A 23208-nucleotide genomic window follows, 5' to 3' on the forward strand; every position below is an offset into this window, starting at 1 on the left:
GGAGACCAGAATTTGATTAAAGTTCATGAGCTATATTTATATATTTATATATATATATTTAAAGTCCACATTTGTTTGAGAACTCAAGTATTATAGAGATGAAGTGATATGATGTATAGTATCTACTTTAAAAGTAAAAACGATAGCTAACGTTTATCAAGTGCTTCCTGTGTGCCAGGTAGTGTTCTGAGCACCTTACACACATGAACTCATTTAATCCCACAACCACCCCACAGAGGTAGGTACCATTAAAACTGTTATAGATTAGGAAACTGAGGACCAGAGACATGTTAGTCCTTTGAGTCAGTGCTTTGAGGAAACAGAGCCAGATTTCAAACCTGCACCCCCTAACACTGTGCTCCCATCAAGACAGGGTTTATATCTTCCTGAGTTCTGAATCCTTACAGTCTGTCGCATAATGAGGCGACACAGTATGTGCTCAGTAAAGTTCAAAGGATAAACAAAAGAATTTGAGAAAGGTGCTCCTTGCCTCCATACCTACCTCCTGACTCTACCCCAGCTGCTTAGGCCATGTCAGAAACTTGGAAGAGCCCAAACTATGCCCCCATTCCCAGGAATTGGTTCTTCCTCCTCCCATCTACACACACCTTTTCCCACTCCCCCTCACCAGAAGGGTTCATGTTTGAAAATAACCAGAAGCAGCTAGTGACACTAGAACCAAAATGCCTTTAAAGAGGTGGCTCCAAAGAGAGTCTCAGACATTCACACACTAGTGGGGGTTGGTCTATCTCGTTTGATCAGCAGCCTCTGGGGGCAGGTAACATGAGCTATGCTAGGGCATCTAGGACAGATGGGAGTGGAGTAGGGGACAGCAAGGGAAGTGAGTAGAGATGGCCTCCTCTCAGTATCTCCTGGGCTGGGGGCTGGGGTGGGTGGCCTAGGTGTGGGATTGGGCCAGGATAGGCCGGGGCCGCACCTCTCACCTAGGACCTCTCCGCTGACTTTGTGGTATACGTGATATTTACTTTTAAAATACAATCATGTGTTTGTGTGTATACATTTATATATGTGGGGAAGAGATACGAAACAAGATGGAGAAATGGGTAACTTCTTAATGTGGAGTTCAGTTTACCATTCTATTTTTTTGCATATATTTGAAATATTCTATAATTAAAAGAAAAAACGTTAAATGTTTAGGTGGAACTACAAATTAAAGAGATCATAAGAATAAAATTCTAAGTCATAACTATAATGGATGGCCTCATAATAACTAAAAATATATTTAAGTGGGACAAAGATCATTTCAGAAAAGATATAGGCATTTTCAGGTACATTATGAAGAACATTCTAAAAGGGTTCCAATGTTTTTGTTAAAGGTTTTTTTAACGAGTACCATAATGACTTCTAATCTCACAGAGGAAAAACAAAAAATTAACAGTATATACTTCTTTTCAGTATGACTGCTAATCATATAAGATTATTAGAAGCAAACAGTAATAAATCAGAAGATAAAGTTTCTCATAATTTTATTCTTCACTTAAAATTATGTAAAAAATTCTTTATAATCTCTCAGGATAACTTACCTGGGTTTCCATCATTGGCTTTTGGAAAGGAAATGTATCATGGTTGACACACCACAAAATGTCATTATCTTCATTTTCTGAGGCTGCCATCAGTAGAATACCTAAAAGTTTAATATGTAAAATCTTATATGATGTCAAATAATATATATCCTCAATAATCATAATTATTATGATTAGTGACATTAATACAAATACATAAATATACAGCATTAATCTTTATAAATAAACAAGTCACAAAATAAACAAAAATAAATCCCCTAAAAGGATATATAATTAGTGCCAGGGTAGCATTATTAAGTGTTCTAGACCTTATACTGCATTTCTTTCAGGTAAACACAACTTTTTTTTTTTTTCACATTTTAACATTTCTAAAGTTACCATATGATCCAGCATTCCATTCTGAGGTACATAGCCAAAAGAAATGAAAATATGTCCACTCAAAAACTTGTGCATAAATGTTTATAACAACATCATTCATAATAGCCAAAAAATAGAAACAACCCAAATGCCTACCAAATGATGAATGGGTAATTATAATGTGGTACACTCACACAATGAATTATTCAGCAAAAAAAAAAAAAGAACCTGCTACAATAGATAAACCTTGAAAGAAAGCATTATGCTAAGTGAAAGAAGCCAGTCCTGTATTTTCCAACTCCATTTAAATGAAATGTCCAAAAGAGGCAAATCCATAGAAACAGAAAGTAGACTAGTGATTTCCCAGGGCTGGGAGAAGGGGGAAATAGGGAGTGACAGCTAATGGGTACAGGGTTTCTTTCTGCAGTGATGAAAATGTTCCGAAATTAGATAGTAGTGATGGTTGTACAACTCCGTGAATAAACTAAACACTAATAGATTGTACATTTTAAAAGGTATGTAAATTATATCTCAATTAAAGCTGTTATTAAAAATGCTATGAAGGTACACGACACAATGTACTTGAAAAAATTCTATTTGTAAAGGAAAGTTTAATTTGGGTGTTGAAAAATAAAATATTAGAAGACACAGTAGAATAAGCAGAGAAGAGGCTTTAAAATGATTGGAAAATAAAAAGAAATTGTTTTACAAATGCTTTCTCATATTGGGGAAAACCACATACAGATTTTTCAAGTTTTGATGTTTAACTAGAATCTCATTTTTTAAACTTGATTATGAATCCAAAAGAGTTTGTTATTAAAATTTCATATTTTGACAGGCAAAACTCTCCATATCCATAAAGACACTGACAAAGCAGGCATGGTATCAGAAAAGTCATTTTAAATTTATAACTGTTTATAACAGTTTATAACACTGATTTTGACCAGTGAGTTCATGTACAAGACTAATAAAACAATTTTAAAAGTTCTTAGATACTTTAAAAAACTATATTTTTAATATATATGCCAATGAAAAATCTGAAATATAAGCTAATATAAAAAAAGAGTTCCTGGGCTTCCCTGGTGGCGCAGTGGTTGGGAGTCTGCCTGCCGATGCAGGGGACACGGGTTCGTGCCCCGATCCCGGAAGATCCCACATGCCGCGGAGCGGCTGGGCCCGCGAGCCATGGCCGCGGAGCCTGTGTGTCCGGAGCCTGTGCTCCGCAACGGGAGAGGCTACAGCAGTGAGAGGCCCGCGTACAGCAAAAAAAAAAAAAAAAAAAAAAAAAAAGAGTTCCTGGATTAAAGAAACCCAAAACATCCTGAACTTCACTGGAAATCTGTTATTTTCAAATGCCTCAAAATGCATTCTAATTTTAATAATTTTAAGAATCTAATATTACATCTGATAGTATTTCAGAACTTACCTTTACTATAAAGAGCTTTATGTACTTTTGAAGGCTTTTCCACCGTTGAAGATGCTGAGAATCCAGGAGGTAAGCGGATGTGGACCAGTGTCAATGTATTAGGGCGTGCCCATGGCTGTCTGAACGGACAAGTGCTGAAATATAGTCTTACACCTGATGATGGGGTAAAATTATCCATCATTAACAGGAAATAAAAGACATGAGGTACATGTGTGGTTGAAACAATTCCACAGAAAAACACAGAACTCTGTTAAAGCCATACATCACTTTCCTGACTGATCTTAAATCACCAAGCGTACTACCAGCTGAAGTGGTTTCTAAGACATCACTTGGAATTGAGAGGTAAATCAACACATTTCAGTAGAAAGAACCTACAAGTATAAGACAAGGGAGTCTGCGTTCCAGTTCAGGCTCTGTCACTAAATGTTAGCCACTTTACCTTTCAGGCCTGGTTTTACATCTATAAAATGAGGAGACAGAGGGAGTGGAATCTTCTGATTTTTCAAAAGACTTAATTTTATGAATTATTAACATGGCTTATAATTGATACAGAAGTAAAAACATATTTTCAGTCATAAATTTCCAAACCTGAAAATTATAAAAAGTTATCACACTAAGAGCACACATATAAATAAAACAACATACCTGCATGTGTGACAGCCAATAACTGACAGTCCAGTGATTCGGAGTTTTCAATCACTGCTATTTGAACAATTGGTTTAAAAACAGAACGATCTATGGTCCTAGAAGAAAGAAAAACTAAAGTTTATTCTTAAAATATATCTATTCAATTACAAGGAATATATTCCACCAGGATTTTTTTTTTTTTTTTTTTTTGCGGTACGCGGGCCTCTCACTGTTGTGGCGTCTCCCGTTGTGGAGCACAGGCTCCGGACGCGCAGGCTCAGTGGCCATGGCTCACGGGGCTAGCAGCTCCGCGGCATGTGGGATCTTCCCGGACCGGGGCACAAACCTGTGTCCTCTCCATCGGCAGGCAGACTCTCAACCACTGCGCCACCAGGGAAGCCCCTCCACCAGGATTTTTACACGTTTAAACATGCTAAAATAATTTTAAGGCTACTTTTTTAGGAAAGTAGTGGAAAAGGAGCAAGAATTGGCAAAAACCCTTGAATGTGTGTTCTTCACATTAATATTGTTAAGAGTAACCTTTTTTCAAAGACTATAAAAGAAGGCTAAATCCATTGGGTGAATGGTTAATGGGGAATAAGGTGTTCTTAGAGCATCAAAATATCATTGAAAAGATTATCACTAATTAAAAAGGAGGAGGGTTTCCCTGGTGGCGCAGTGGTTGAGAGTCCGCCTGCCGATGCAGGGGACACGGGTTCGTGCCCCGGTCCGGGAAGATCTCACATGCCACGAAGCGGCTAGGCCCGTGAGCCATGGCCGCTGAGCCTGCGCGTCCGGAGCCTGTGCTCCGCAACGGGAGAGGCCACAACAGTGAGAGGCCCACGTACCGCAAAAAAAAAAGGCGGGGGAAATGAACCTTCATAATGGTGAGATCTGGTGAATACCACTTTAACCAAGTGTTCATAATAGGAGAACTGGTACTATGTGCCTCTTAATGTAATACCGTAAGAAATTCGCATCATGTATGTGATATTGGCTAAAAACAATATTATCCTGGGACTTCCCTGGTGGCGCAGTGGATAAGACTCTGTGCTCCCAAACCTGGGGGCCTGGATTTGATCCCTGCTCAGGGAACTAGATCCCACATTCATGCTGCAACTATGAGTTCTCATGCCACAACTAAGGAGGCCTCGTGCCGCAACTAAGGAGCCCTGGAGCCACAACTAAGACCTGGCAAAACCAAATAAATAAATAAATAAATAAACAAAAGACAATATTACCCTGAATCTATAGATAAGGAAAAAAAATTTCAGAAAATGGGATATTCTACAAATAACTCTCCTGCCCCTCCCCCCTAAATGTCAACATTTGAAAAAGGCAATAAGAGGTCCGTTTTATATTAAAGAGACTAATGACCAACGTAGCTCATGTGCTCTGGCTGCATGTGGAGAAAAATGTAAAGAAAAACAGCTATGAAAGATTTGGGGGAGTACTGAATAATTTTAATATGAACTATATAATTAGGATAACATTACAAAATTATTAATTTTTTAGGTGTGGTAATGATAATGTAGTCTATAAGAGCTTAGGAGATGGAAGCTGAAGGATTTAAGGGTGAAAGTCATGTCTGCAACTTACTTTCAAATAGGTTTTAAGAGTGAGCAAATAAGGCAAAATGTTAACAACTGGTGAATTTAGATAAAGGGTATATCAGATTTTATCATGCTATTCTTTTCATTTTTCTGTGGATTTGAAGAAATCTTTCCCCAAAAAATTAGGAGAAGAAAAAGGAAACTTTGTTTCAAATTGCCTGCCTTGAGAATTTTTTGGTCATTGAAGACCAAGGAAAACATGCTATCACTAGGATATCTGATTGTAGCAGTGACCCAGGCACACAGAAAACAGAAATGGAAAATCTGAGGTCTTTGTTAGGTGATGAGAGTTTCTGCAGCTAAGTCACTTGTGACATATGCAAATAGCAGTGTATAGTGTCTGAAAACTTGGCTTTTAGGTTGGATCTCAGCACTTACTTAGGAGTTAGACCTCAGGCAAATCCTAACAGCCTTAGTTTTAGTTTCCTCAAGAATACAGTGAGGCTAATACAACTGTGAAATTCTGTATTTCCCGAAACGTACTTGTGTCCATTATCAGACCAATGAAACTACCATGTAGACCTGTTAAAAGGGTGGAGTAGTTACAAAAGGGGAAATTTTGAGACTTGCAGTTTCCTAGTCATAATACCTATAATGCCTGCACAGACCACTTAGAGCATAATTTCAAACTCCAAGGAAAATCACAGGTCAAGCTGTCCTTTACACTGTAAAACCAGTCTGCTTTGTGTTTCAAACCATCCAACATAAGAATAAAAGGAAGCATTGCTAGCAACTGTTTCAAACATAACCTACAATGTCACCTCCTTCAACGTTTCTTATTTTCTGGAGATATTTCGAGGAGGTAATAATTTTAGTATACTTCATATAAATAATATAATTATGCCTGCAAATGAAATGCCTGAGAATAAATTACATATTACCTAGCAATGTTTCCAGCAGCAGAAACAATAGAATTCTGTGACACTGAGGCAACTCTGTTCATTCCTTGTCCATCATGGCCCAAATCATACACCTGTGAATAAAAAATCATACCCACTTAACATGATTATAAACTGTATACACTTTATAAAATAACCTTTTAAATAAACTTTTATTAAATAAACTATTCCTTTTAAGGGATCATTTAATTTTGGTACTTCATATAAGTATGAAAACATTCAGAGATTAGCAATTTCATAAAAAGGGGGCCTTAAGAAGCGGTTTGGGTTTTTTTTTTTTTTTTTTTTAAAAGCACACAGTTCATAGGAAAAGCCCAAGAGTGACTAAATCTTGTTCCTTAAAAACAGGGATGGGGACTTCCCTGGTGGCGCAGTGGTTGAGAGTCCTCCTGCCGATGCAGGGGACACAGGTTCGTGCCCCAGTCCGGGAAGATTCCACATGCCGCGGAGCGGCTGGGCCTGCGGGCCATGGCTGCTGGGCCTGCGCGTCCGGAGCCTGTGCTCCGCGATGGGGGAGGCCACAGCAGTGAGAGGCCCGCGTACCGAAAAACAAACAAACAAACAAACAAACAAAAAAAAACAGGGATGTTCTTCCCCTGTTACATGGTGGTATAATATTAATACTTACCTGTATTACTCCTTTCTCTGAACGTGTATATAAAATATTTCTTGAATTATCAATTGCAATTTGAACAATAGGATCTAAAATAAGACAGAGGAAGAAAAAAAAAACAAAGGTTAACAAATCAAACACAGTAGCCACTTACAACAAATTAAAATTGCTGATTTACATTCAGGGCTTTTCTTTTGTTTTGTAGGTAAGTCTTAGGGTAGTTGCACAAGGACAAGGCCAAGAAGCATTCAGGTCAGACAGCACGTGAAAGAAAGCAAACATCAAATACTGTGACTGGGTTAAGAGCATCACGAATAAGTTATTCTGTCCTTTAAATTAATTTTAAGCCAAACCAAAAACAAGTTCCAAATTATTCCTTCATTCAACATTTAATGAATGCTTACTATATGCTAGAAACACAAAATAATTATACCTGGTCCATTCCTTCAAGAAACTTCCAGTTTAGTTTAATAATTCATTGTGTAAAAGAAAATAATTAAAAAATTCAGTCATATTAACATTTTTAGATATATTTATCTTACTTTACTGAAACATTTTAAAATTACTTCACCTGCCTAAATCTCTCAATTAAAAACTCAGATATATTCATTTTATGCTGGGAATTTCTTTCAGACCAGGCAAAACATGTATTAAATGTCTGAAGGTCTAACTCTCTCACAAACACAGACACGGGTGGTTTAAGTATATATAGCTATTGTAGACACATGTTCTATGGTGCTACATTTATAGGAACTTGGGAATGAAACTCATGCTGTCTGTTTTATCATCCCTTCTCCCTTTAAAAGATGATATGAATATATAACAAATACTGTTTAGTAGGAAACTGTTTCAATTAAGAATGAGAATTTCTGAAGAAAATGTTAGGTCAGTGATTTGTTAAAATTTTTTGTTTGCCAAATTTGTTTTCTACTCACCATCTTCCGAGAATGTGAACTGTAGTAATGAAGGAACAAGGAAAGAAAGTGTACTCTTTGAGTGGTTTATTTTCCTACACCTCTGGCTAAACCAGCCTGCTTCTGCCTTAAAAGAAAAAATTGAAAGACATAAGACTTGTAAATGTAGGTACCTCCATCATAGCAACTATTATATACTCATGTTTATAAAGATTCTCAAATCTTAGTAAAATACTAATAATTGTAAAGTAAGACATACTACTCAAAAATAAGTACTGAGAAGTACTGAGTTCAGTCCTGTAATTAAAAATAGAAAATGTATTTAACGAAAATCAAATAAATCACTGCTCTCAATGAAATCAGCTATGTCTATTCCAGCAACCTCAGTAATGCTATGTTAGTGAACTCATTTTAATTATCTTAAAAACTCCTATTTGAAAGCAGTAAGGGGAATAATAAGCATAGTTTATAAGTGTCAAAAGTACACAGGACAGAGGTATTTTTATCTCTTCCCACTACTGCTAAAAGGAAATTTAAAAAATAGTAGCCACCACCATCATAATCTACAGTCTGCCCCTCAATGATCGAGTTTTGCCATACTAAAATCTACAACAAAATCTTTTTTTTGTAGTTAACAAAACCAAGAGAAATTGGGTAAGGAAGGGATACAATATAACATAAAAAAGCTAACCTCAGTTCTAATCCTATCTCTGCCACTAATTAGCTGTGTGCCTATGAGAATACTTCTCTTACCAGTTTCCTACTGTTTACCTTATGATAAAGGCAACAGTACAGTAGGGGGAAAAAATAATGGAGCAAAGGATACAAAGACATTTCAGAGTAAACACAAATGACCAATAAATACATGAAAAGATGCTCAACCCAACCAGTAATAAAAAACAATTGTCTTCTATCTGACTGGTCAAAATTAGTAAGTTATAAAATACCAGGGTTAGTGAGAGTGAGGAGGGAGAGGAAAGGGATGCAATCACAGATGCCTGCTAAGAGTCTAAAACTCTTAAGAGGGCAAAATGAAAATAGAAAATTCAGTTTTAAATACACATACACTATAATACAACTATTAGAATTCTAAGTCACCACACTAGAAAACTCCTACACGTGTGCACAAGGAGGCTTGCAAAAGAACACTTATCACACCATCATTTCTGAAAGGTTTAATAAAAACCTAGAAGTCTATCAAGAAAGGAATTGTTCAATCATGTATCAATACATCCATTTTACGGACAATCATGCAGCAATCACAAAACATAACACATGGGCTTCCCTGGTGGCGCAGTGGTTGAGAGTCCGCCTGCCGATGCAGGGGACATGGGTTCGTGCCCCGGTCTGGGAAGATCCCACATGCCGCGGAGCGGCTGGGCCCGTGAGCCATGGCCACTGAGCCTGTGTGTCCGGAGCCTGTGCTCTGCCACGGGAGAGGCCACAACAGTGAGAGGCCTGCGTACCGCAAAAAAAAAAAACAAAACATAACACATATCTATCTACAAGATACTGACAAGGAAAGACTTTCAAGGCACAGTTAAATGAAAAAAGCCAATTATGGGAATTCCCTGGTGGTCCATTGGTTAGGGCGCGCCACTTTCACTGCCTTGGCCCAGTTTCAATCCCTGGTCGGGGAACAAAGATCCCGCAAGCCACATGGCGTGGGGAAGAAACAAACAAATTAAAAAAAAAAAAGGCAGAAAAAGGAAAAAAAGCCAATATGAAACAAAACTTAAGCAATAATACAAGTAAAAACATACATACACAGAAGTGTACTATGTATTAATATACATGTATACACACAAATAAATACATATGTATTATCTATAGATATTTAAAGACAGTTATAGGTATTTAGAAATGTATGCATCATATTCTACAAGGACATATACAGAACTGATAATGGCTGTTATCTTTGCGGGGAGGACGGGGTTTTACAGGTATGGTGTAGTCATGAAGGACTACAGCTTTAACTGCATGTTTGACTACTTACCATAAGAATATATTAACGTGCTATATAATTAGAAGATAAAGACTAAAGCATATCAGAAACTAACACAACACTGTAAATCAACTATCCTCCAATAAAAAAATTAATTAAAAAAAAAGACAAAAGCTTAGCTATTCTTACTCCATCAAGAGGGAGGAAAATGAAAATGTTTACAAATGCCAGACTTACTTGGTATGCTACTTCATATACACAGCCATCCTTTCCAGCCAAGAAAATTCTGCCATTATCAGTGGAAGTTATTGTTAAAAGGTAAGTATTATCAGTAGGAAGAGAATACAAAGGATCTGGAAGTAACTGCATTCCACCACACATACTGTCATTGAGAACTCCAGAACCTATTTTTTTTAAAAGAAAGAATATAGGAATCACTTTAAGAGCTTTTTAAAAGTTTTAAAACAATCACTGTATTATCTTCAGAAGTGATATTCTTACTGAATTCATGATATGCTCAAAAATTTCAAAATAATGTATGTATAACATACATTTCAAAATTACTATAAAAAGTCTGATATGAACAGTTTTATAATTCATGTTAAATACAACCTACAGTATGTATATATAACACATGTTAAATATATAGCAAATATATATATAACATAGTAAAACATCAAACAAAAAAACTAACCCGAAGTATTAAATTTTGGAAAAAAGCCTAGGGATACGGTAGTAATAATCATTAATTTTTTCTTTTTTCCTCCCACCCCACCCCAATAATCATCAATTTGAGGCTCTGAAATTCAACATTATTTTACCTAAAACACTGGCAGAATGCAAAAGAAACCACTGAATGTGCATGTAATAAATTAATTAATGGCTTCTTACTTTAAGGGAAAGAATAATATATATTTCAATGTTCCATATGTTAAAATGGCCATTCAAAAAATTAAAAATAAAGAAATTGAAGGCATTTAAAAAATATTACTGGGGAAACTATTTCTCTTCTACTACCCTTCCTTTATATTGGACATTTAAGGAATGTACACTGATATGGTAAATAAATCCAAAATAATTTCTGGTGGAGTTATTAACCTGAAAGATACCATACCTACAGGGAAATATTTTGCTATGAGCAAATAGCCCAGAAAGTTAACTTAGTGAAAAAGATTAGTTTTCAATTATAATATTAAATTGGGCAACATATTTTTATTTTAAAAAACACAACATGTGGGGACTTCCCTGGTGGTCCAGTGGTTAAGACTCCGCACTTCCACTGCAGGGGCTTCGGGTTCCATGCCTGGTCGGGGAAGTTCCACATGCTATGCAGGATGTGGCCAAAAAAACAAACCCCCAACCCCCCACGACACATGCGGGTTGCTATACCTGTTTGCAAATTAGTATAACTGAGCCCAAGAATCACTATATCCACAGGGGTTGCCAAAACCAGAAGATGTCGTACGTGAGGTTGAAAGATGCCTAAGATAAAGTAAACATGAGTTAGGCACTATTTTCTGGAAAACACTCATCATTTAAGCATTAACAGAATATGTTTACCTTTAATATGAGCTATGGGTTAACCAGCATATGAAAAGTGTGAAGCTAATTAAGTTAATGTTGATGTTAAAACATTACCACTTTTGATCATTTAAATAAGTAGATATTAGTAAAAAACCAACCAAACAAACAAAAAACCCAAATCTTAGACACAAACACTTCAGTATTTAATGACATTTAAAATCAGTGTTACAACAATCATAGTAGGGGACTTTAACACCCCACTTTCACCAATGGACAGATCCAAAAAAGAAAATAAATAAGGAAACACAAGCTTTAAATGATACATTAAACAAGATGGACTTAATTGATATTTATAGGACATTCCATCCAAAAACAACAGAATACACTTTCTTCTCAAGTGCTCATGGAACATTCTCCAAGAGAGATCATATCTTGGGTCACAAATCAAGCCTTGTTAAATTTAAGAAAATCGAAATTGTATCAAGTATCTTTTCCGACCACAATGGTATGAGACCAGATATCAATTACAGGAAAAAAAAAAAACTGGAAAAAACACAAACACATGGAGGCTAAACAATACACTACTTAATAAACAAGAAATCACTGAAGAAATCAAAGAGGAAATAAAAAAATACCTAGAAACAAATGACAATGAAAACAGGATGACCCAAAACCTATGCGATACAGCAAAAGAAGTTCTAAGAGGGAAGTTTATAGCAATACAATCCTATCTTAAGAAACAAGAAACATCTTAAATAAACAACCTAATCTTATACCGAAAACAATGAGAGAAAGAACAAAAATCCCCCAAGGTTAGCAGAAGGAAAAAAATCATAAAGATCAGATCAGAAATAAATGAAAAAGAAATGAATGAAACAATATCAAAGATCAATAAAACTAAAAGCTGCTTCTTTGAGAAGATAAACAAAATTGATAAACCATTATCCAGACTCATCAAGAAAAAAAGGCAGAAGATTCAAATCAATAGAATTAGAAATGAAAAAGGAGAAGTAAAACCTGACACTGCAGAAATACACAGGATCATGAAAGATTACTACAAGCAACTATATGCCAATAAAGTGGACAACCTGGAAGAAATGGACAAATTCTTAGAAAAGCACAACCTTCCGACTGATCCAGGAAAAAACAGAAAATATAAACAAACCAATCACAAGCACTGAAATTGAGACTGTGACTAAAAATCTTCCAGCAAACAAAAGCCCAGGACCAGATGGCTTCACAGGGGAATTCTATCAAATATTTAGAGAAGAGCTAACACCTATTCTTCTCAAACTCTTCCAAAATGTAAGAGGAAGGAACACTGCCAAACTCATTCTATGAGGCCACCATCACCCTGATACTAAAACCAGACAAAGATGTCACAAAAAAAGAAAACTACAGGCCAATATCTCTGATGAACATAGATGCAAAAATCCTCAACAAAGTACTAGCAAACAGAATCCAACAGCACATTAAAAGGATCATACACCATAATCAAGTGGGGTTCATCCCAAGAATGCAAGGATTCTTCAGTATACGCAAATCAATCAGTGTGATAAACCATATTAACAAATTGAAGGAGAAAAACCATATGATCATCTCAATAGATGCACAAAAAGCTTTCGACAAAATTCAACACCCATTTATGATTAAAAACTCTCCAGGGCTTCCGTGGTGGCGCAGTGGTTGAGAGTCCGCCTGCTGATGCAGGGGACACAGGTTTGTGCCCCGGTCCAGGAAGACCCCACGTGCCACGGAGCGGCTGGGTCCATGAGCCATGGCTGCTGAGCCTGAGAGTACGGAGCCTGTGCTCCACAATGGGAGAGGCCACAACAGTGAGAGGCCTGCATACCACAAAAAAAACCAAAAAACAAAAAACAAACCAAAAAAACACAACTCTCCAGAAAGTGGGCACAGAGGGAACTTACCTCAACATAATAAAGGCCATATATGACAAACCCATAGCCAACATCATTCTAAATGGTAAAAAAATGAAACCATTTCCTCTAAGACCAGGAACAAGACAAGGCTGTCCAATCTCACCACTACTATTCAACATAATTTGGGAATTTTTAGCCACAGCAATAAGAGAAGAAAAAGAAATAAAAGGAATCCAAGTCAGAAAAGAAAAAGTAAAGCTGTCACTGTTTGCAGATGACATGATACTATACACAGAGAATCCTAAAGATGCTACCAGAAAACTACTAGAGCTAATTAATGAATTTGGTAAAGTAGCAGGATACAAAAGTAGTGCACAGAAAACTCTTGCATTCCTATACACTAATACTGAAAAATCTGAAAGAGAAATTATGGAAAGACTCCTATTTACCATTGCAACAAAAAGAATAGAATACCTAGGAATAAACCTACCTAAGGAGACAAAAGACCTGTATGCAGAAAACTATAAGACACTGATGAAAGAAATTAAAGATGAAACAAAAGATGGAGAGATATACCATGTTCTTGGATTGGAAGAATCAACGTTGTGAAAATGACTATACTACACAAAGCAATCTACAGATCCAATGCAATCCCTATCAAACTACCAATGGCATTTTTCACAGAACTAGAACAAAAAATTTCACAATTTGTATGGAAACACAAAAGACCCTGCATAGCCAAAGCAATCTTGAGAAAGAAAAACAGAGCTGGAGGAATCAGGCTCCTGGACTTCAGACTACACTACAAAGCTACAGTAATCAAGACAGTATGGTACTGGCACAAAAATAGAAATAAAGATCAGTGGAACAGGACAGAAAGCCCAGAGATAAACCCATGCACCTATGGTCACCTTATCGTTGATAAAGGAAGTAAGAATATACAAAGGAGAAAAGACAGCCTCTTCAGTAAGTGGTGCTGGGAAAACTGGACAGCTACGTGTAAAAGAATGAAATTAGAACACTCCCTAACACCATACACAAAAATAAACTCCAAATGGATTAAAGATCTAAATGTAAGGCCAGACACTGTCAAACTCTTAGAGGAAAACCTAGGCAGAACACTCTATGACATAAATCACAGCAAGATCCTTTTGACCCACCTCCTAGAGAAATGGAAATAAAAACAAAAATAAACAAATGGGACCTAATGAAACTTAAAAGCTTTTGCACAGCAAAGGAAACCATAAACAGGACGAAAACACAACCCTCAGTATGGGAGAAAATATTTGCAAATGAAGAAACTGACAGAGGATTAATCTCCAAAATTTATAAGCAGCTCATGCAGCTCAATATGAAAAAAAACAAACCCAAACCAAAAATGGGCAGAAGACCTAAACAGACATTTCTCCAAAGAAGATATACAGATTGTCAACAAACACATGAAAGGATGCTCAACATCACTAATCACTAGAGAAATGCAAATCCAAACTATAATGAGGTATCACCTCACACTGGTCAGAATGGCGGTCATTAAAAAATCTACAAACAATAAATGCTGGACAGGGTGTGGAGAAAAGGGAACCCTCTTGCACTGTTGGCGGGAATGTAAATTGATACAGCCACTAGGGAGAACAGTATGGAGGTTCCTTAAAAAACTAAAAATAGAACTACCATACGACCCAGCAATCCCACTACTGGACCATAATTCAAAAAGAGAAAACCGTAACTCAAAAAGAATCATGGGGCCTCCCTGGTGGCGCAAGTGGTTGAGAGTCCGCCTGCCGATGCAGGGGATACGGGTTCGTGCCCCGGTCTGGGAGGATCCCATATGCCGCGGAGCGGCTGGGCCCGTGAGCCATGGCCGCTGAGCCTGCGCGTCCGGAGCCTGCGCGTCCGGAGCCTGTGCTCCGCGACGGGGGAGGCCACAACAGTGAGAGGCCGCATACCGCAAAAAAAAAAAAAAAAAAAAAAAGAATCATGGACAACAATGTTCATTGCAGCTCTATTTACAATAGCCAGGACATGGAAGCAACCTAGGTGTCCATCAGCAGATGAATGGATAAAGAAGATGTGGCACATATATACAATGGAATATTACTCAGTCATAAAAAGAAACGAAATTAGTTACTTGTAGTGAGGTGGATGGACCTAGAGACTATCATACAGAGTGAAGTCAGAAAGAGAAAAACAAATACCGTATGCTAACACATATATATGGAATCTAAAAAAAAAAAAAAAGGTCATGAAGAACCTCGGGGCAGGACGGGAATAAAGATGCAGACCTACTAGAGAATGGACTTGAGGACACGGGGAGGGGGAAGGGTAAGCTGGGACAGAGTGAGAGGCTGGTGTGGACATATATACACTACCAAATGTAAAATAGACAGCTAGTGGGAAGCAGCCGCATAACACAGGGAGATCAGCTCAGTGCTCTGTGACCACCAAGAGGGGTGGGATAGGGAGGGTGGGAGGGAGGGAGACACAAGAGGGAAGAGATATGGGAACATATGTATATGTATAGCCGATTCACTTTGTTATAAAGCAGAAACTAACACACCATTGTAAAGCAATTATACTCCAATGAAGATGTTAAAAGAAAAAATGGGTAGGCAAATGTAACATAGATAACTAGTGGGAAGCAGCTGCATTGCACAGAGAGATCAGCTTGGTGATTTGTGACCACCTAGAGGGGTGGGATAGGGAGGGTGGGAGGGAGACACAAGAGGGAGGGGATACAGGGATATACGTATACATATAGGTGATTCACTTTGTTATACAGCAGAAACTGACACAACACTGTAAAGCAATTATACTCCAATAAAGATGTTAAAGAAAAAAAAAAGAAGATATGGCACATGTATACAATGGAATATTACTCAGCCATAAAAAGAAACGTAACTGAGTTATTTGTAGTGAGGTGGATGGACTTAGAGACTGTCATACAGAGTGAAGTAAGTCAGAAAGAGAAAAACAAATACCGTATGCTAACACATATATACGGAATCTTAAAAAAAAATGGTTCTGAGGAACCTAGGGGCAGGACAGGAATAAAGATGCAGTCGTAGAGAATGGACTTGAGGACATGGGGAGGGGCAAGGGTAAGCTGGGACGAAGTGAGAGAGTGGCATGGACATATATACACTACCAAACGTAAAACAGATAGCTAGTGGGAAGCAGCCGCATAGCACAGGGATATTAGCTCGGTGCTCTGTGACTACCTAGAGGGGTGGTCTAGGGAGGGTGGGAGGGAGACGCAAGAGGGAGGAGATATGGGGATATACGTATATGCATAGCTGATTCACTTTGTTATACAGCAGAAACTAACACACCATTGTAAAGCAATTATACTCCAATAAAGATTTTTAAAAAAATAAAGAAAAATAAAATCAGTGTTACATTACAAAACAGTTCAGGTTTACTACAATATAAAAATTTCTATTTGTATACTCATGTTCATAGCATTATTCACAATACCCAAATGGTGGAAACAACTCAAGCGACCATCAACAGATAAATGGATAAACCAAATGTGGTATGTATATACATGGAATATTACTAGAACTTAAAAAAAAAGGAAATTCTGACATATCCTACAATAGCGATGAACCTTGAGGACATCATACTAGGTGAAACAAGCCAGTCACAAAAAGATAATACTATATAATTCCACTTATATGAAGTTCCTGGAATAGTCAAATTCATAGACACAGAAATGAGTTTATAGATCAAATGAGTTTATGTACCAAAGCTAGAAAATTTACAGTTTCGGAGAGGGCATTAAACCAAGAACAAAATTTTTAAATGTTAATTCACTCTAAGGTATCATTTAACTTTAAAGAGTGGTATGAGATGCTATGTGTAATTATGACTCTCTTCATGTTATAACATCCAAAAATAGTGTCACTGATAAGAATAAAAGGAAATATATCTTATCTTATGATAATGGACATCTCTTTATATGTATACGTTTGGGTGTTAAATGTCAGAAAATTCAACAAAGCTCCTATTATCACTTGGTTTTACTTTCACTGATGAATACCAAGGGGCACAAAGGCCACAATTGTTTGTTTCAAGGTTCAAGTCAATAAAGCTGAAGGTGCAGACCTTCTACTTAATGACCTCAAAATATACCTGATATTTCAGGATTTGATTTTAAAAAGCTTGAGCTTTATGAAAACTTATCAAAGATAACACCTTTGCTGCCAAATCAAAGACTATGCCATTTCAATTCTGTACTGAAATTTACATTTGAATACAACAAAATTTTACTATTTGTTTCAGACGGACAATCAATATTTATTATGATAGAGAGCATGAACAGGTGTTGATGTGTATATGAATAAACTTTTAAATTAAGGAACAAGATAGAGAAACATACAACTGGGTAAAGACTGCTTTAAAATTCTATGTAAAGGAAATACATTTCCAATGCAATCACATAAAAAGTGTATAAAACTGCATGTTGGGGCTTCCCTGGTGGCGCAGTGGTTGAGAGTCCGCCTGCCGATGCAGGGGACACGGGTTCGTGCCCCGGTCTGGGAGGATCCCACATGCCGCGGAGCGGCTGGGCCCGTGAGCCATGGCCGCTGAGCCTGCGCGTCCGGAGCCTGTGCTCCGCAATGGGAGAGGCCACAACGGTGAGAGGCCCGCGTACCGCAAAAACAAAACAAAACAAAACAAAACTGCATGTTTATATTTATGTGAATTAGTATAATTTCAGAATGGCTGTGACCTTCAAAATTCCTATTTAGGCCTTGTAAACAAGTAAATTTCATCTATTATTTCCTCTTGTAGGAAGTTGCTTTCAAGGGATGTATATTAAATTTAAATCAATCAATTCTGCTTATCAGTGGCTATGATAAAAGATCTAGTGTACTGAAGTTGAAATTGTAAGTTAAACAATGCTCGTGACTTCTCTTAGGATTTATTCTGAACTCTATTCTCACTTCCATGGGCTATCAGGACTAAAAAAATACAGAGACAAAAATGGTTTTAACATTAAATTCAGTAATTAGTGAAAAATGTATAATGCAAAAAACTTTAGGTAAATCAAGAAAAACTAAGAAAAAGCAAGGTAAAATTCAAGAATTATAGTTTAACAATTTTAAAGGCAGACTCACTTATACCATAAGGTGAGTAAATTGTTAAATATTCCTAATCACTTTTTATATTTCTAATTAAAAGTAATTTAGAACAAAACTTCAATAGGAAATTTAATTACTTAAAATATGATATCATTTAGTCCTAAAACATTTGGAATCTTATGTACAAACATAATTTAATCTTTATATTTTTATTTCTTACCAGCTTTTGGTTTCACAAGCCCCACAGCAAGAATAGTCTCATTAAGTCCATCAAAATAGGCAAGGTCTCCTCTGTCAACAGTTGAAGAAAAACATGTTATACATGTAAAGGAAAAAGTTTTATAATGTTCTTCAAGACTATGGAATATAAAAAACTGTTTTAGTTCCAAGACTCAGGCACACAGCCCTACCTAAGGCTAAGCATAAACCAGGAAAAAGGGGAATGCTGGTCCCCATGCCAAACATCCCCCCACCAGGTTGCAAGTCTCAATAACAACAATCTACTGCTGCGGCAGGGGCAAGAGGACCCTCTCAGAACTGGCTCACAGGGAGAGCCTATTGCTGGGGGAGAAACAGGAACACTGAGAAAAAATCCAGCAACCCAGTCTGTACGCCAAGTGCAAAATAATTCTAAAGGAATTTGAAACCTGTGGTCCACTGAAGGTAACCACTGCAACAACAAAACCACTAGGCTTAACTCCTGACTTGGAAAAAGTCAACTCCCTCACAGTAAGGGCCTACCTGCTAAGCTCCAGCAAAGGAAGAGACATGCCCATTTCTAAGGATAAAGGGTATTTATTGCAGTATTCACTGTCCTATACATGGTGTCTGGTTTTGAGTAACAAAACATGAGCAAAAAAGCAAGCAAAAAAAAGCCCCAGTGTCAAGAAACAAAGCAATCAACAGAACCAGAGTCAGATGTCTGAACTATCAGACAGGAAATTTAAAATAAATATAATCAATATAGTATAGGCTCTAATAAAAAACATGAGCAATATGTATAAACAGGTAAGGAATTTCAGCAGAGCAATGAAAATAATTAGAAATAAGCCAGTGAAAATGTTAGAAATAAAAAGCACAGCACAAAGAATGTCTTATATGGACTTTTCAGTTGACTTGAGGAAAGAATCAGTAAACATGAAGTTAAAGGTCAATAGAAATTGTCCAAATTGAAATAAAAAGAGAAAAAGGAGTGGAGCATCCAAACAGAGCATCCAAAATTTGTTGGAAAACATCAAGCAGTCTAACAAAAGTATAACAAATCTCAGAAGAGAAAGGAAGAGAACAGGAAAGAACAAATACTTTAGTAAGACAATGGTTGAAAAATTTTCAAAAATAACAAAGACTTCAAATCTAGATCCAATAAACTCAGAGAACAGCAAGCAGGATAAATACCAAGAAAAAAAATGATCCAGACTTTGAGGAAAACTTCTGGTTGTCCTGCAAAGGGCCACACAAGTGGACAGAAAACACCTACATGGCAACCTACGTGGGGCCAGGTTTCCCCATCTTCCCAATGCTGTGGAATTACACAGGCTCCTTCAACAACTGACACAGCCCCCAGAACTAAGAACAATATTGGGAGAGCTGGGGATTAGAGAACAGTGAGTTGAACAACATTACGTTTCTATCATCCAGATGGAATTGGGATTTATAATAGAAAGCTATCGGAATAACTGAAATTAAGGCTAAGGTTTTTACAGAATTGAATTTAGGAAGTAAAGATTTATATCCAGTACCTGTGCCTTGATTTTTTTCAATAAACACAATGTTCAAATAATTTTTCTTTAAATGAGTTTAGTTTGAACACTCAATAAGGTTGAACCACACTTTCCATGTGGGCAGGGACTATGTTTATTCAGTACTGTTCAAGCACAAAAAGTGTCTGATACATGATAAGCTCAATGTGGTTGTTAAATGAATAAGTTAGAAGTCAATGGAAATATAAAAATTTCATTGAAGTGAAAACCCTTTTCAATGAAATTATTCTCACATTTATCCATTTTGTAATTTTCTTGCATTAGGTTTTCTTGAAGAGATCAATGCCTAAATGAACAGGTTCTACTCTTTAGTATAAAAATGAATGTTATGTGTAATATAACAAACTGGGGCAACGTTTATGATACTTGAAGAACAATCACAACCTTATATCACTATTATTATGACTACCATTTCAACAATAAAAATAGCTAGGAAAATTTCTAATTAAAAAAAAAAGCAGCAAACAAAAATGGTTTAAGCTACAAGTTCTCATATAGTGTCAATTTTGATTCAATGACACTGTATGTTTCTAACAAGTATGTTAATTACTCAGGAGCAAGAGTAGCATCTTAATATGGATCTTCCTCTGGTTATCTCACCCCTCACCTAAAGATAATATGATGGAGAACTGGAAGGTAAAATTTTTCTCCAAATAGCCAAGAGTAAGTTCATCAGATCAATAAACTTTATTTAAGCAAGAATGCCTTCGGCCTTCACTCAGACTCTTTTATACAAATTTAATTTACACAAGGTCAAGCCCACAGAATAACAAAACTGTTAAGATACTTCAGTAAACATCCTCCCACTCCATGATATGCAGGAAAAACAGAGGTCTTTAAAAATCTCAAACCGTCCCTCAAAGAATTACTGATAGACTATCATTATTATAGGAGTTTGGGAAATAAGACTGCTGCTACTCAGAGTGGTACCCAGATCCCCAGCATCACCTGGGAGCTTTTTACAAATGCAGACTCCTGAGCCTTAATGACTAAAACATAATCCACATTTTAACCCCATCCCCAGGTTGGTACGTAAACTGAGAAGCACCGACCCGGATGTTAGAAGAATGAAAGATAAACCAGGCAGCTTTTAATGAGTAGAATACTAGTTGTAATAAAGATAATTTAAATTCTAATCATGCTAAAGCAAACCAGTCATAAATACATACCCATCTTCGTAGTTCCACATGAATATGTCACTGTCGATTGTGAGCCAAGCTCTACTGATAGGAGGGAACACACCCATCATGCAGTTACACTGCATATCTGAGGTAGTATGGATGTAAGGTAGAAAGATTTCAATCCCACGTTTCTTAAACTTGTTTCAAAAGATTTTGATTAAAAAAAACAAAAACAAAAAAAAAAGATTTTGATTTAAAATGTATGATTAAAAAATCATGACTTATTCACTCTTCAATCAAAAGAGCAAATGAAATATCTTTATTTCCAATGAGTTTAATGAAAGCCATAGTGTATGACAAAAATATTTATTATAATTTCTAAATAAAGCTATCTGACCATTTAAAATGTACTCTAAATAACAAACGTAATGTTTTTGCCATTGCTAACAAAAAAATATTGATTCTGAGTAATACCATTGGACTTTAACAGTATAAACTGTTTCACTGGACCAGTTTTTCCAATGGTATAAAAGAGTGATTAAAAAAAAACAAAAAAACCCAAAAAACAGGGACTTCTCTGGTGGTGCAGTGAATGAGAATCCGCCTGCCAATGCAGGGTACACGGGTTCGATCCCTGGTCCAGGAAGATCCCACATGCCGCGGAGCAATGAAGCCCGTGCGCCACAACTACCGAAGCCTGCAAGTCTAGAGCCCGTGCTCTGCAACAAGAGAAGCCCCCGCTCGCCACAAGCAGAGAAAGCCTGCACCCAGCAACAAAGACCCAACGCAGCCAAAAATAAAAATAAATAAATTTATAAAAAAAGAAAAAACAAAGAAAAACAGTCGGCATGCTAAAGTCACAGCCAGGTGACAATCTACAAGCCTTGTATAAACTGAAAAATAGACAAAGAATTATTTACGTAATTATAAGGAAACAATTGTGAAAACAAAATAATTTCCGAATTAAAGAAATATCCCTTGTAGATAGTATAATATTATCAGAGAATTAAAGAATATTAAGAAACTAAGCAATGGTAGAGTATATGATAAGGTGTATTATTTATTTAATAACACTATTTTACAAAGTCTCAGAGAAACAATGAAAATATAGATTAGATTTTACTAGTTTTTCTATTTCTTTTACAAGCATTTTCCCTAATTTTTCATTTCTTTTTTTTTCTAAATCACACTGTATTGAAATATGAAGCCCTTTACCCGCAACAGATTAACATACTTTTAAAAGTCAGATTAAATTTTTATATAGCATCTTGATGTCTTTATTATGAGAATTACAGACTGATTTTTATAAAAGCTTCCTAGCAAAGAACTATAAATATAGTCCTGCCAGGAGGGGTGGGATAGGGAGGGTGGGAGGGAGGGAGACGCAAGAGGGAAGGGATGTGGGAACAGATGTATATGTATGACTGAGTCACTTTGTTATAAAGCAGAAACTAATAAAAAAATATATATATATAGTCCTTTTATAGGGTATGCCACACTTTAAGAAAAACAAATAAAATCTTATTTTTAGAGGATAAGAAAACTCCTCTAACTTCTCAGTCTATGAAGATGGCATTAGTATCAATACTTCAGTTTCTTATACCTTTAGATACAGATTCTTACTGTAATCCTTAGAAATACAATAAATTATAAACTTCAACTCTAAGACACCAGTAAGTGTAAAAACACACCAAAACTGGGGCTTCCCTGGTGGCGCAGTGGTTGAGACTCCGCCTGCCAATGCAGGGGACACGGGTTCGTGCCCCAGCCCGGGAGGATCCCACATGCCGTGGAGCGGCTGGGCCCGTGAGCCACGGCCACTGAGCCTGTGCGTCCGGAGCTTGTGCTCCACAACGGGAGAGGCCACAACAGTGAGAGGCTCGCGTACCACAAAAAAAAAA

At 36.8% G+C, this 23208-nt stretch overlaps 1 protein-coding gene across 1 annotated transcript in view; it reads right to left on the minus strand.

Moving 5' to 3' along the window:
* The window catches only part of NUP155 (nucleoporin 155), a 64362-nt gene that overhangs the window by 37382 nt on the left and 3772 nt on the right, over nt 1–23208 (minus strand). Inside the window, exons 3-12 of the mRNA XM_060092818.1 lie at nt 21356–21452; nt 18647–18717; nt 11328–11420; nt 10176–10342; nt 8015–8120; nt 7095–7168; nt 6449–6540; nt 3973–4070; nt 3328–3480; nt 1545–1645 (exon numbers count right to left, since the gene is read on the minus strand). Coding sequence (XP_059948801.1) covers nt 1545–1645; nt 3328–3480; nt 3973–4070; nt 6449–6540; nt 7095–7168; nt 8015–8120; nt 10176–10342; nt 11328–11420; nt 18647–18717; nt 21356–21452 — 1052 coding nt within the window. The remainder of the gene's footprint in view (nt 1–1544; nt 1646–3327; nt 3481–3972; nt 4071–6448; nt 6541–7094; nt 7169–8014; nt 8121–10175; nt 10343–11327; nt 11421–18646; nt 18718–21355; nt 21453–23208) is intronic.

Source organism: Mesoplodon densirostris, chromosome 3, assembly GCF_025265405.1.
Source record: "Mesoplodon densirostris isolate mMesDen1 chromosome 3, mMesDen1 primary haplotype, whole genome shotgun sequence".
Classification (NCBI taxonomy): Eukaryota; Metazoa; Chordata; class Mammalia; order Artiodactyla; family Ziphiidae; genus Mesoplodon; species Mesoplodon densirostris.